A 12,125-nucleotide genomic window follows, 5' to 3' on the forward strand; every position below is an offset into this window, starting at 1 on the left:
TTTTAAACAAAATGTTAAGAGGAAAGTTTCATAAGCACTTATTGGCTTCAGCAACAGAAAAGAATAAATCACAAATCTAACTCAAAATCTGACTCAAAATATTCAGGCACAGATATTGAAACTCAAAATACTGCAAATATTAACCTGCTGAAGTATTGACAAAGATTGTTCTTATTTGCAATAAAAAAGAAACAATTTATGTAATTGCCAGAATATTTGTTTAATTTACATTAACATTGTAGTCAGTGCAAGCACTCAAATTTAAATTTGAGATCTCAAAACTTTACAGAGGTAAATTAGAATTTTCTTCATTTACCCTGTTAAAATCAATTATTATATCTTTGCTTTTATCTTATTTATTAACACAAAATTATTTTAATTTTCTATTTGATTTATTTTAATTAGACATTATGGAAGGTTAGTGCCCTTCTTCAAAATTTTGACTGTGAAATATTTCTCTTTATCATTTAGTAAATTAGAAAAAGAACTAAAAATGGTTGCCAGCTATTACATTGAAAAAGATCAAGACTTGCGCAGAGCTACAAAATTGTCCAGAACTCATTCTGTAAGTTTATACATGTATTCCCCATACTTTCTAGTTGTCAGGTAAATATAAATTATGATGACATCAAGTCATGCTGTAGTGATACAAAGATGAAGAATGATGGCCTGGTCCTTCTGCAGCTAAAATTTTTCTGTTGACTTTCAGCTACAGGCTGGAGACTTTGACATTCCAAGTTACGCTCATAAAGATGTTGACAGATATGGAGTGATCCTTGATGCTTGGACCAATGAAGCATCCTTCCAGGAGTGCAAGCGAGAGGTTAATTTAAAAATTAAAATTCTTACTTAAAATTGAAACATTAAGCATTTTTAATTGAAATTGAAATATACAAGAATTAAAAAGCAAATTTAAAAGCTATTATGTCGTATTGTTCTTTTTATTGTTTAAAAAGTTTACATTGTTTTCCTTAACATTTAAAAATGTTCTTAAAGTTATTTATGTTTTTTACAAAATTAGGGATAATTTATTTTTGATGCTAATCTAGCTTTTTTTTTTATTTTCAGTTATTGGACTGTTATTTTGAGGCTTATCAGCATGTTTATGATCAAGATGAAAAAAGAAAATTAGCACAAGTCATCACCAACATCATTCATCAGCGACCTCGTTTTGACCTGGAAGCTGATTACTTTGTGCACATCTATCGGACAGAATTTTCTATTTTGCGGCAACATGCTTCTCTGGTTAAGTCCATTTTGGACAAACAAATAGAGGCTCAAAGAGAGTACATTCAGAGAGTAACCAGAGAAGGAGACACAGAATATGGATTGCCTCATCAGATTATTCCAAAGCAACCCATTGCTGTTAATCTCAGCAGGTAAAGCTCATTCTTTTCATTATAGATAAACCACTATCTTTTAACTCTTTCAGTGCGAATTTTTTCGATAGAAAAAATGGAGTTTTCCGGAACAAACAAGGGGGGTTGAGTTACTAAAACAACTATAACTTAATCTAACCTATTTGATTTTATTGTAAAGGAAAATGAATGGGTTACAAAAGTAAAGTAAATTGAATAAATTATTCAAACACAATTTTTTTTTTCATTAATTTCAAACTGAGTATGGAAAAAAATATTTTTAAAATTCATAAAAAAATCGATATACTGAAAGATTTAACCTTTTAATTAAACATTTAATCTATACATATTTTAAAAATCACAATACTAAACACATTTAATCACTTTAAATTTCATAAAAGATGAACAAATGCACTAAGAAATTGAATTATTTAAATTTTTTGGGTCCCAGGAAATAAAGTAAAAAAGAGGAACCATTAACATAATGTTATCTTTTTTAAAAAAAAAAAGTGTTTGTACTGCATCCAATTTACTATGAAAACAAAGAACGATCACTCCCACATCAAGGAAGATAAAAAAAAGAGGAGAAATAAAAAGTTTAAAATAAAAAAGAGTGAAATAAATATTATAAACCAAGTTACTGAGAGTAACCCTGCACTCACCAGCGCTAGCAAAGTTACTCGATGACAGTAACGCCGCACTGAAAGAGTTAAGTAAAAAATGTTAGTATCTTTATGCTGCTCACTAGAATTACCCAGAAACACTCTGGCTTCTGCCATTACAGGTCAATAAAAAACACCAATGAACATACAAAAATGCTTCAAATTAAAATAAAAAAATCTCCTGCTATCACAAGAAAGAACAAGCTTAATGTAAAAAAACACAATGACAGCTAAAGCACCTGTCCTCAGTCACTCCAAGAAACAATCTTAACTTTTATATATAAAGCCAGGAAAACCGATGAATTGACAAAATTTAAGTCATTTATTAAAATAGATGACTGGATTGACACAGTGACACGCATAGGACATAATCATCTTCTTTATTGAAGTAATGTCTGTATTTTTTAAGACAGTGGATTTAGCTATCGTCTGGGTGGAAGAATGTAGTATGAAGGTCATTTAAAACACATATGGTAACAGATCCATAAGTGCCTATTACTCGACCAGGTCTTCAGATGTTATCATAATTTATTGATGCGTGACAAAGGTCACAAATTTTTTTTTCGAGAGTCTGGAATTAAAGCATTCTTAGCCTATTTTTGGTTAATAAAAGTTTTTAGAAGCTGAATGTGTGTATGTATGTATAAAATAATTCTACTTGTTTAGGTCAGTTGAAAGGAACTGGTAGAATTATCAGAAGTGTGTAAGTTTGTTTAGGGCAGTTTGTGTGCTTTTGTGAAGAGATAACAAAGGCTGTGTATGACAAAGGCTATATGACAGAGTTGTTTTAGTGTTAGTATAGAACCAGAGGAAAGACTATACAGTAGTTAGAAACTAGTTGATTTAGCTTCAATAGAATTACACAAAAGAAAGCTGTAACAATCTGCACTCAGGGCAAGGGTTAGGGCTGGTGTAGCTGCTGAAACATATTTACTTACCATTTCCCTTTTATGTGATGTGACTAGTTAACTTTCATCACTTACTGCAAAATGGTGTTGACATTTTTTTTTCTTCTATAAATATATTATTTATTAGTATTCATATTTTTTGTTTCTTTTGTGTCTATTATTCCCAATAACAAAACTCTAATTGAAGAAAAGGCTTGGAAGATTTTTTATAACATATTTTCATCTCAGTCAATTATGTTTACAGGCCAGCCCTTAAGAGTGTATACATGCTGGAGTTTCACCCAACACTGGCCATAGCCAGCCGCATTCCACTTGCTCTTAAACATGCATTTTGGGTAAGCTACAAAACATTGTTCTTTCCATAATTATTCATTTATCATTCCATTTATCATACACTACGTAACAATGTAGTTTTAAATTTTTTATTTTTTTTTGCCTCAAGGAACTCCATGAAATACACAAGCCAAATACTCTGTCCTCATCCTTGCTAATGGAAAAACAACTCTTACAAGTTGCACTAGAAGAATGGGAGGGGTTGCCTCCCTTGGGCAGCACATATTCAATGCAAGTACAGAAAGATGTAAGTAGCAAAATTTCTTTGAAAACAAAATGAAGCAAATACTTTCTAGTAACTAGATCTATATATAATTAGGGGTTATAAAAAAATATTTATTTTTTAATCCAAGATGTTATATTTAAAAAAAAAAAAACTTAAATATGTGTTTTTTTGCTTGTATGGGAGGGCTCATTTGTGAAAGGTGGTCCCTATATGACTTTTCAAGTAGAGAATGCAAAAGCAAATAGTAGACCTATAACAAATTGGTAGTATATTCATGCTTCTATACAATACAAATTGGTAAGCTCTGAATTCAGTATTCCAAGAGCTCTGCAGGCAGATATCCTTTTTGTTTGGCTCGCCATCTTAACAAAAGAAAGCATTTTATACCATTTTATTACTTGTTTTATTTTTTTTCAATTCAGATTCTATTTCATTTGGACTGCTATCAGGTTATTGAATGGGTTATCTTGCTAGCATATGTATATAATTGTTGCTTTCATTGTGATTTATCTGTTTCAAAAATATTCCTACAGTTATTTTCTCCTGTGTTTGCCGAAGATCCATTGTTTATGTCTGAGTTAGCTCAGTATTCAGTCAAACAGCAGGAGGAGCTAGGAGGTCGAAGGTCCCATAAAGAGAAGCAAATAGGAATGGTTCAAACCATTGGTCGACTTATGGAAGTATGATATTTTTATATACATTTTCTTTTTTAAGTTGTTTGTAACTTTCAATAGCATCATTACTTCATTATATTTGAAACAAATAATTCTTTTAAAGACATTATTCCTCAATACTTCAGATAATCACACTACGACAAAGAATGATTGATTCAGCTTGGGAAAGTGAAATTCTATCAAAGGTACACAAGCTGTTCATGATAATAATTTGTTTTTTATTTTAATAAAACTAAGATTTTAATAAACGGTTTCTTAAATTTCTATGATTAATTTTTTTTTTTTACATTTCTTTTAAGATTTACAAAAAACAAGCCGCTGAGATGGGATTTCCTGAATACCACATGAACATCAGATTTGTTCAGTTTGAATTTGCCAATTACAAAGAGAAAGCTGGGAAACCTCCACCAGTGTTTATTACAGCCATACAGGAAGATGAAACAGCAGTAGACAAGTAAGAGAGAGAAATGTCAGAGAATACTTTGGTCTCTCCACAATAGCATTTTTGAAGTTCTGTTAGGGAACAATTTTTCAAATATATTTTTTCCCCCTTCTATCACCTAAATAACTAAAATTGCTAAACTAATATATATAAACAGATTGATACTGTAAGATACATTGAAACCAATAATATAAGATCAGGGGCAGCTGAATGAAACTTTATATAACATCCTTGTACCAGATTTTGCAGTTAAAAGGCTTTCCTTATTAAATTTGTATTCTAGATATTCTCCTTCCTGTCTGCTGCTAGCTATACATGAGCTTGATGAAGGGCATGTTGGTAGATTTACATTTCGAAATCGTGATGGCTTCTTGCAGGTAAATGTCTTGTCAAACCTTTTGTCTTGTTTTGTTTTTCTTCTAGTAATTAGTCTCTCACTCTCTCTCTATATATATATATTAGACTACAATTGTAAATGGAACTTATAACAATGTTTATTGTAATAACAGATGATGAAACAGGGTGGTATGGAGAGTTTCCAGGTGGCGCTACAAGCACAGATTTTGCATAAAAATGCCCTGACTTCAGCCATACAACAAGCCAATGTCTGCACCCCTGTCAATGGTCAAGAAAGGAAGAAGTTAGTTTAACTTATTAGTTTCTATTTCTAATTTTCTTCATTTGTGATCAAGCTTCATAGATAAAAAAAAGAATACTCCATTTACGAAAATGTTTAAATTATGTCTAGTGAACTTTTGTACAGTATTAAAAGTTTCTCATAAAACCCAGTTCTACAAGTGTAAGTGCTAATGGATTAAAATCCAATAACAGCAATGCTATTTGGATATTAATTTTTTTATTTTAAAAAGAAGGATATCAGTTAAAGTATTCATCATTGGTTTAGAATTTTTAACATCATGCTATACATTTGTATTTGCTACTTTCAGTGGTAGAATCAGCCCCATTGAAACTAAAAGTGAGAAAAGCTCATTGACCCAACTGACAAATACTTCCAGTGGAACAAGTGGACCAATCAGCTCTGGAAATAACACTGAGCGCAACAAAAGTAGACATGCAGCTGAAGCTTTCTTCTCTTTACAACTGGAGAAGGTAGAACCCAATAACTTTATGTAATCTCAGGAACTATTCTTCTCTGGGGATAATAACTGGAGAAGGTAGAACCCAATAACTTTATGTAATCTCAGGAACTATTCTTCTCTGGGGTGGGAGAAGGTACAAATCAATATAATCAATAAAAACCTGATACCATTTAGAATTTCTGCTTCTATTCAAATGAGGGGCAGTGTAGGTTCACAAAACCAAATCCCTTCTCTCTTTCCAGTCAGCAGCTGTCCTTAGTGGAATACTGCTTAGATAGGAGTGAGCCCATTCTTTCACATTGTCTAGCCAGTTTTTTTTAGGATTACCCTTTCTTCTTTTTATAGTGTTAAAAAAGTATTTATGTATTTTGTTCTTAAATCTGAAGTAATAAATATTTCAGTTAATAAATAATTATTTTTATTAAAGAACTTATCCCCATTCTAAATTTTTAAAAAAATTATTAACATATATATATTTATTTTTACACTAATTTTGATATTTAGAATTATTTAAAATAATTTTAGTCATTAAATTTGTTTCCAACTTCTGTTCTTTACAGACACCAAGTAGAGATCTAATGCTGAATGATTTTGTCTCCAAGAAGCAACAAATGGGAAGCATACTAAAGAACCCTGAAGAGTTGGAAAAGGTGAAAAGGAAATTGATTTCTGAGTTTTGTTTTAGGTTCCACAGCCGTGTAGCTCATGCCTCCATGAGGGGACAACTACTTGTGTACTACAATAGTATACTCAAAGTTCTGGACAAATTCCCAAGCATTAGGTAGGAATAACATCTCAAACCAACACATTCTTGAGATATAGTAACAGCGATATTTTCTAATTAATAATAGGCTATTAATTTGTTTTTTTGTTTTTTGAGATATTGAAAAGGTTCTGTCAGATATTTAAATATTGTAAATTATTAGTGTTTTGATGTGGGAACTGTTATAGTTTTAAAAAAAGTAAAGTTCCCCTTTCAGACCTAGTGATCTATAGGGCAGGTGATGTTAAGGCCGTCTTGTTTCTTTGGCCAATGGTTAACGAGCAGGGTGTCATGTGGCAGGCACAACGACCAATCGCCTTTACTTTCCCCAACTAAAGTCAAGTACCCATTAGAGTTGGGTTGACTCTGGGGCACACTAAAAATTCCAAAATTCAAAAATCAGTCTTAACTGAGATTTGAACCCAGGACCCCAGGTTTGGAAGCCAAGCGCTTAACTACTTGACCACTACACCCCTGTTATAGTTAAATGACCAACTATTTACTCAAGTGTTGGCTTAGTCAGTATTTAGGGTGTAACATATTTTATGGACTACCTTTTGTTTTGTGTTGGTTGTAACATGGGACTATGGCTCAAAAAAATGTTCAAATGTTTTTCTTTCAGTTATAAAATATTGAAAAAAAAATTTTTATTTGTTTTAGAGATACTTATTTTGTCCTGGGAGAAGCCAATGAAAAGAAAACTGGAGAGGACAGTTTAGATGGACTTAAACCTGACCCAAGGTCAGTTAAAATATTAACAAACATTTACAAACCTTCCTTACAAGGTCAGTTAAAATATTAACAAACATTTACAAACCTTCTTTACAAGGTCAGTTAAAATATTAACAAACATTTACAAACCTTCCTTACAGATGAATCTCATTTTTAGCAGTCCCTGAAAGGGGAAAGCCACTTTCAGTAAAAATAAATAATTTATAGCTTTTATATAGCGCTACTTTCATGTTTAGAGCGCTATGGTCCAATCTCGTTTGTGGACCAGTGGGAGGAGAGGGTATCTAAGAGAAGGTTTTTCGTGCTGCCTTTATGCGCTCAGTAAATATAACTTGTTCGAGTCAAGTGTTGAACCTCAAGCCCTTTTCATAGGTAGCCAAGTTAAAGTATACTTAGCCTCTCAACTACGCTTCCCATTTGTGTAGTCCTAAACATGTTTAGATGTCAAATATAAAGAAAGACTGTTGGAATCCTGATTTCACATATTCTTTAGCATGCTAAAAATAAGTGCAATAAATACTTATGAATTTCTGAAAAGAAATTATTGTTTTTAAAATTAAATATGCCAACCATTTTTGCATGTCAATATCTTGTATTTTTTCAACACTACTTTAAAGTATTCTTTAATACATACAAGTAAGACATAGAAGGGAGATAATACTGCTTTTTTTGTATCACCTAATTTTTCATCTATATTGTTATTGTACAGTAGTTACGCTGAGGTTGTCAATTGTAGTCAAACTGAATTTCCATTTGATTGGATCAATAAAAATTATCTTATCTTATCTTATATAAAGTTTGTTGTTTTTCAAAGTAATGTGCTAAAAATGAAATATAATGTGTCATATGTGTTTATCAGTGCATCAGTTACTTATGCATATTATTAAACATATTTTTAAAGACAAGATCTTATAGGCATTAGTGTTTTTAAATTGTAAATTTGGCAGGATATGCCCACACCATTGATATATATTTTGAACAGAGAAGACAAGATTGTGGTCATTAATATGTGTTCATAAATTCTGATAAACATGAAGGTTTTTTCTGTCTTTCTGTTAACCTAAGAGCATTCTTAGTTCTTTATATTTATTATGATTACTTGTATAATAAGTCATTAGTGACATTAATATGTCAGAAATAATAAATGCTATTGTAATTGAAATTCCCCCTCTTGTTTGTTCTGCTCAAAAGTTTTTAAAAAAATGCCCTTTGACCTAAATTGCTTACCAAAACAATGGCCTACACAGGCTGCTTATAAAACACTCTTTTTTTTTTTCTTATATAATGTACTGGCAACATTCATGCTATTATTTTGAAGTAAATTCAATGATTACTTCCATTTTTATGTCTCATTTCATTAAAAAAGTAAAGTTAAGTTTCCTTTCATACTTTGCGATCACTTGAGCAGATGATGCATAGGTCATCTGTTTCTGTTTCTGGCCCAAGATTAATGAGGATTTCATGTGGCCAGCACAATGACCAACCACCTTTACTTTTTCCCAAGAAATGTCAATTACCCATTAGGGCTAAATGGAATTAGGGGGCATCGTAAAATTCAGAAATTCAAAATCCCTATCTTCACTATCTTCCTTTCTTTCAGAGTTCTTAAGAAGAGACCTCGTAGGCTTTTGTCTAGTGATGGCAGATATGTTTTGAACATTTGGTTCATCCCCCACTACACTGAAATCCTGGTCCTGTTCAAGACACTGGAGGATGATGCATGCTCTCGGGCACTGTCCTACTCGGTGAGCATCATTGCAGCCCTCCATGACATGCTCCAGTATCTCAGCGCTCATGCTCAACTGGGAACATCCCATGCTAGGAAAGGTTCTGACAAGATTGAGTTTGTTTCAGCAGATTGGGGAGGAACTGAAGGCTTAGGTAATGGAATTGTGTATTCATAAAAATGTTTTTTAATAGTCTCACTGAAAAGAATATTTAATTAAAAATTCTCATTTGTTTTATTCCAAGTTTTTATTGTTTTCAATTAAAAAGTTAGTTGAAATAGAGCAGCCTTTGTTTTCCAAAGGAAAGTAATTTATGACCATAGTGTGTTTTTTTTTCCTCTGTGAAACTTTTTCTGCCAGTTTAATTAGCAATAACTTCAAGTGTCATAATCTAACTTTTTAAAAATCAAAATGTAATTGAGAACATAGATTTTAATTTGGGTTGCTGCCTGGTCATGCGATACGCACTTAAGACTGTCTTCACAAAGTCATTAATTCAAGCCCTTCTCACTTATGCCCCTTGGCATCTTGCAGTAGGTTTCAGCTAGGATGTAATAATCTCCAATTCTGAGGGAATCCATCTTAGACCCTTTTGTCTCATCTAGCTAGACATGCATCTACTATGTGAACCAGATAAGGAGGACATCATAACTAATTTCTGTGGCACTGCTGCATAAGAGACTACAGTTCAATCACTAAAGGCTGGTCAGAGGAAAAAGAGAGTAAATTTGAACTTTTTTTATTTTAGGCTCAGAACTGAGAGAGATACAGAAACAAATAGAACATCTACCAGACTCCACAAGTCTTGAGTATGTATTGGAACTTCTGACAATGAAACGTAATGTCATGTTCCTGGAGCTAGATACAGCCATCAGAAATTCTATGCCAGACACTTTCTTGTCCACCAACAATGTGCAGGCTTACAAAGTAATCATTATTATTGTACATATTAAATATTTATTAAAGGACTACGCTATCAACCAAAATAATGTCCTTATATATTTATAAAAACTGTATAAATTAAAAACTTACCTTCTTCTGGGTAGTTTCATGTAAATGTTTTCCAATATTAAAAATGGAATTACACAGGTAGAAATAAAAAAGGAAAACTTTGTAAATAATAAACTCAGAGTAATCTAGATTTTTAAAATTCTCATTACTTAGCTATCTTTTATTCTGAGGCCTGGTGGCTGAGCAGTAAAGCACTTGGCTTCCAAAATTGGGTATCCTGGGTTCAAATCCTGGTGAAGACTGGAATTTATAATGTTGGTATCTTTGGATGCCTCTGAAACTACCCAGCTCTAATGGGTACCTGACATTATTTGGGGAAAAGTAAAGGATGTTGTTAAACCTTGTTAACTATAGGCCACAGAAACAGATGATCTCTTTACATCATCTGCCATATGGACCACAAGGTCTGAAAGGGAAAGGGGAACTTATCTTTTATTCAGATATGATATTTTACAATTTTTGTTATTTTAGATAAAAATAATCTAATATTTAATGTTTTATTATTTTTTATTTTGTAAAAGCTCATTTTTTAATAACAAAGTAACAAATGTATATTCCAATATAGAGTATAGTACAGAATGCGTTCCCAGCTCTGTCAGCTATAAGTAATGTTCAGAGGCAGAGTCTGATGGCTACCTACATGACTATACCCGAGCCTCTAGAAGCTAGAGATCTGCTGGCCAAACAGATCTTTCCATTCAGATCTTTTCTTAACTGGTAATGTACCTTTTATAATGAGGAAAATTGAGTTACTTATGGTTTATATTTGAAAAACAAATTTCCAAATGCATTTTTTCCCTAGGCATTTAAATCATTTAATAAAATTCAACTTTCTGATGAACACTTCACATGAAATGTTTAATGAAACTGTTATGAACATATATTTTGTTTCCATATAATGTATTGTAAGGTGTAATGCACTGTAGTAAAAAGCTATGTACCCCTTAAAGACCTTGCGAACTGTAGGGCAGAGGATGTAAAGGTCATCTGTTTCTTTGGCTGATGGTTAACAAAGGCATAAGGCATCATGTCACCAGCACAATGACTGCTTTACTTTCCCCATCTACTGTCAGTTACCCACTTAGATTTGTGTGAACTGAAAAAAAAGGAAAGTTCCCCTTACAGACCTTGTGGTATATAGGGCAGATGACATAAAGGTCATTGTTATTATTATTAATAGCAATAGAAATAGTTATGATCGAATTCTATTATTTAAAAGATATTTTTTGTTACTTATTTATCTGAAAATTGAATTTTAATCTGACTTATAGGTTATAATATTCAGTGAAATGCTTTATTCTTTTTTTTCCCACACTCTAAATTGCATGGAATGAAGAGATTTACAAATCATAATTATCATAATTAATCTTTGGTGTCTATTGAAATGGTTAGAAACTACTTTTTTAATCACCTTTGCATTGAAAAAAAAATTATTTCTGTATCTATGATAGGCTAAAATTTTTTTTTTTTTTTTTGTTTTGCAAGTTGTAGGTATAAACAAAGGTGTCTATCTATTCTTTTCCAAGAAACTAGCCCTCATAAATATTTTAAAAATAAATTCAGAAGAACAAAAATGTGATTTAATCAGTCCTTTTTTATTTATTTAGTAATGGACCTTTTCCTTGTGCCTTCTGGCAGTGGTTTCGAATTGAGAACTATATTATGTTATGTTTGGCTGGATTGACTGATGTTGAAAGGTAAGGAACACATTCTTGTTTCATTTATTTTTATGAACTATTGTCTCCTTTAAAATAGAAAATTAACTTTTATCTTAATACTATCAAAAGGAAAGTACTTATTTGTTAATTCAGAATGTAATTGCCAAAAAATAAAAGAGAAAAAAAAACTGTTAGCTTTATACATAAACTTTCAATGTGACAATCTATGTAATGTAGGTATAAACTGTTATTTAAATAAAGTATTTATTTATTGAAGACATAAAAGTATGTCCCTTTTTTGTTTCTCAGACATGTTGCCAATGGAGAAATTCTTGGAGTGTCTCTACTTATGGAAGATGTTCTGCAGTCTGGAACATCTGGTGCCATGTTCTCTGACACTGATTCTAAAATGCACAGTGGGCCAGAGTCATTGAATGAAGCACTGGAAACATCCAAGCGTGGCAGTGTTCTCTTAGATCTAAAGGATGTCAGCAAGGCTCTGAGTGAGTTCAACTTTTAATTGTTCATTTA

General features: G+C 31.9%; 1 protein-coding gene across 3 annotated transcripts in view; it reads left to right on the plus strand.

The window, feature by feature from the left end:
• Positions 1-12,125, plus strand: part of LOC106070666 (uncharacterized) — a 42,688-nt gene that overhangs the window by 14,074 nt on the left and 16,489 nt on the right. For all 3 annotated transcript variants that reach the window (XM_056027115.1, XM_056027116.1, XM_056027114.1), the window contains exons 18-35: positions 472-565; positions 710-823; positions 1,069-1,379; positions 3,173-3,263; positions 3,371-3,508; positions 4,021-4,167; positions 4,287-4,346; positions 4,461-4,615; positions 4,887-4,980; positions 5,113-5,243; positions 5,551-5,713; positions 6,264-6,484; positions 7,127-7,207; positions 8,799-9,079; positions 9,674-9,852; positions 10,502-10,653; positions 11,544-11,633; positions 11,904-12,097. In XM_056027115.1, coding sequence (XP_055883090.1) covers positions 472-565; positions 710-823; positions 1,069-1,379; positions 3,173-3,263; positions 3,371-3,508; positions 4,021-4,167; positions 4,287-4,346; positions 4,461-4,615; positions 4,887-4,980; positions 5,113-5,243; positions 5,551-5,713; positions 6,264-6,484; positions 7,127-7,207; positions 8,799-9,079; positions 9,674-9,852; positions 10,502-10,653; positions 11,544-11,633; positions 11,904-12,097 — 2,696 coding nt within the window. The remainder of the gene's footprint in view (positions 1-471; positions 566-709; positions 824-1,068; positions 1,380-3,172; positions 3,264-3,370; positions 3,509-4,020; positions 4,168-4,286; positions 4,347-4,460; positions 4,616-4,886; positions 4,981-5,112; positions 5,244-5,550; positions 5,714-6,263; positions 6,485-7,126; positions 7,208-8,798; positions 9,080-9,673; positions 9,853-10,501; positions 10,654-11,543; positions 11,634-11,903; positions 12,098-12,125) is intronic.

This window comes from Biomphalaria glabrata, chromosome 4 (genome assembly GCF_947242115.1).
Source record: "Biomphalaria glabrata chromosome 4, xgBioGlab47.1, whole genome shotgun sequence".
Classification (NCBI taxonomy): domain Eukaryota; kingdom Metazoa; phylum Mollusca; class Gastropoda; family Planorbidae; genus Biomphalaria; species Biomphalaria glabrata.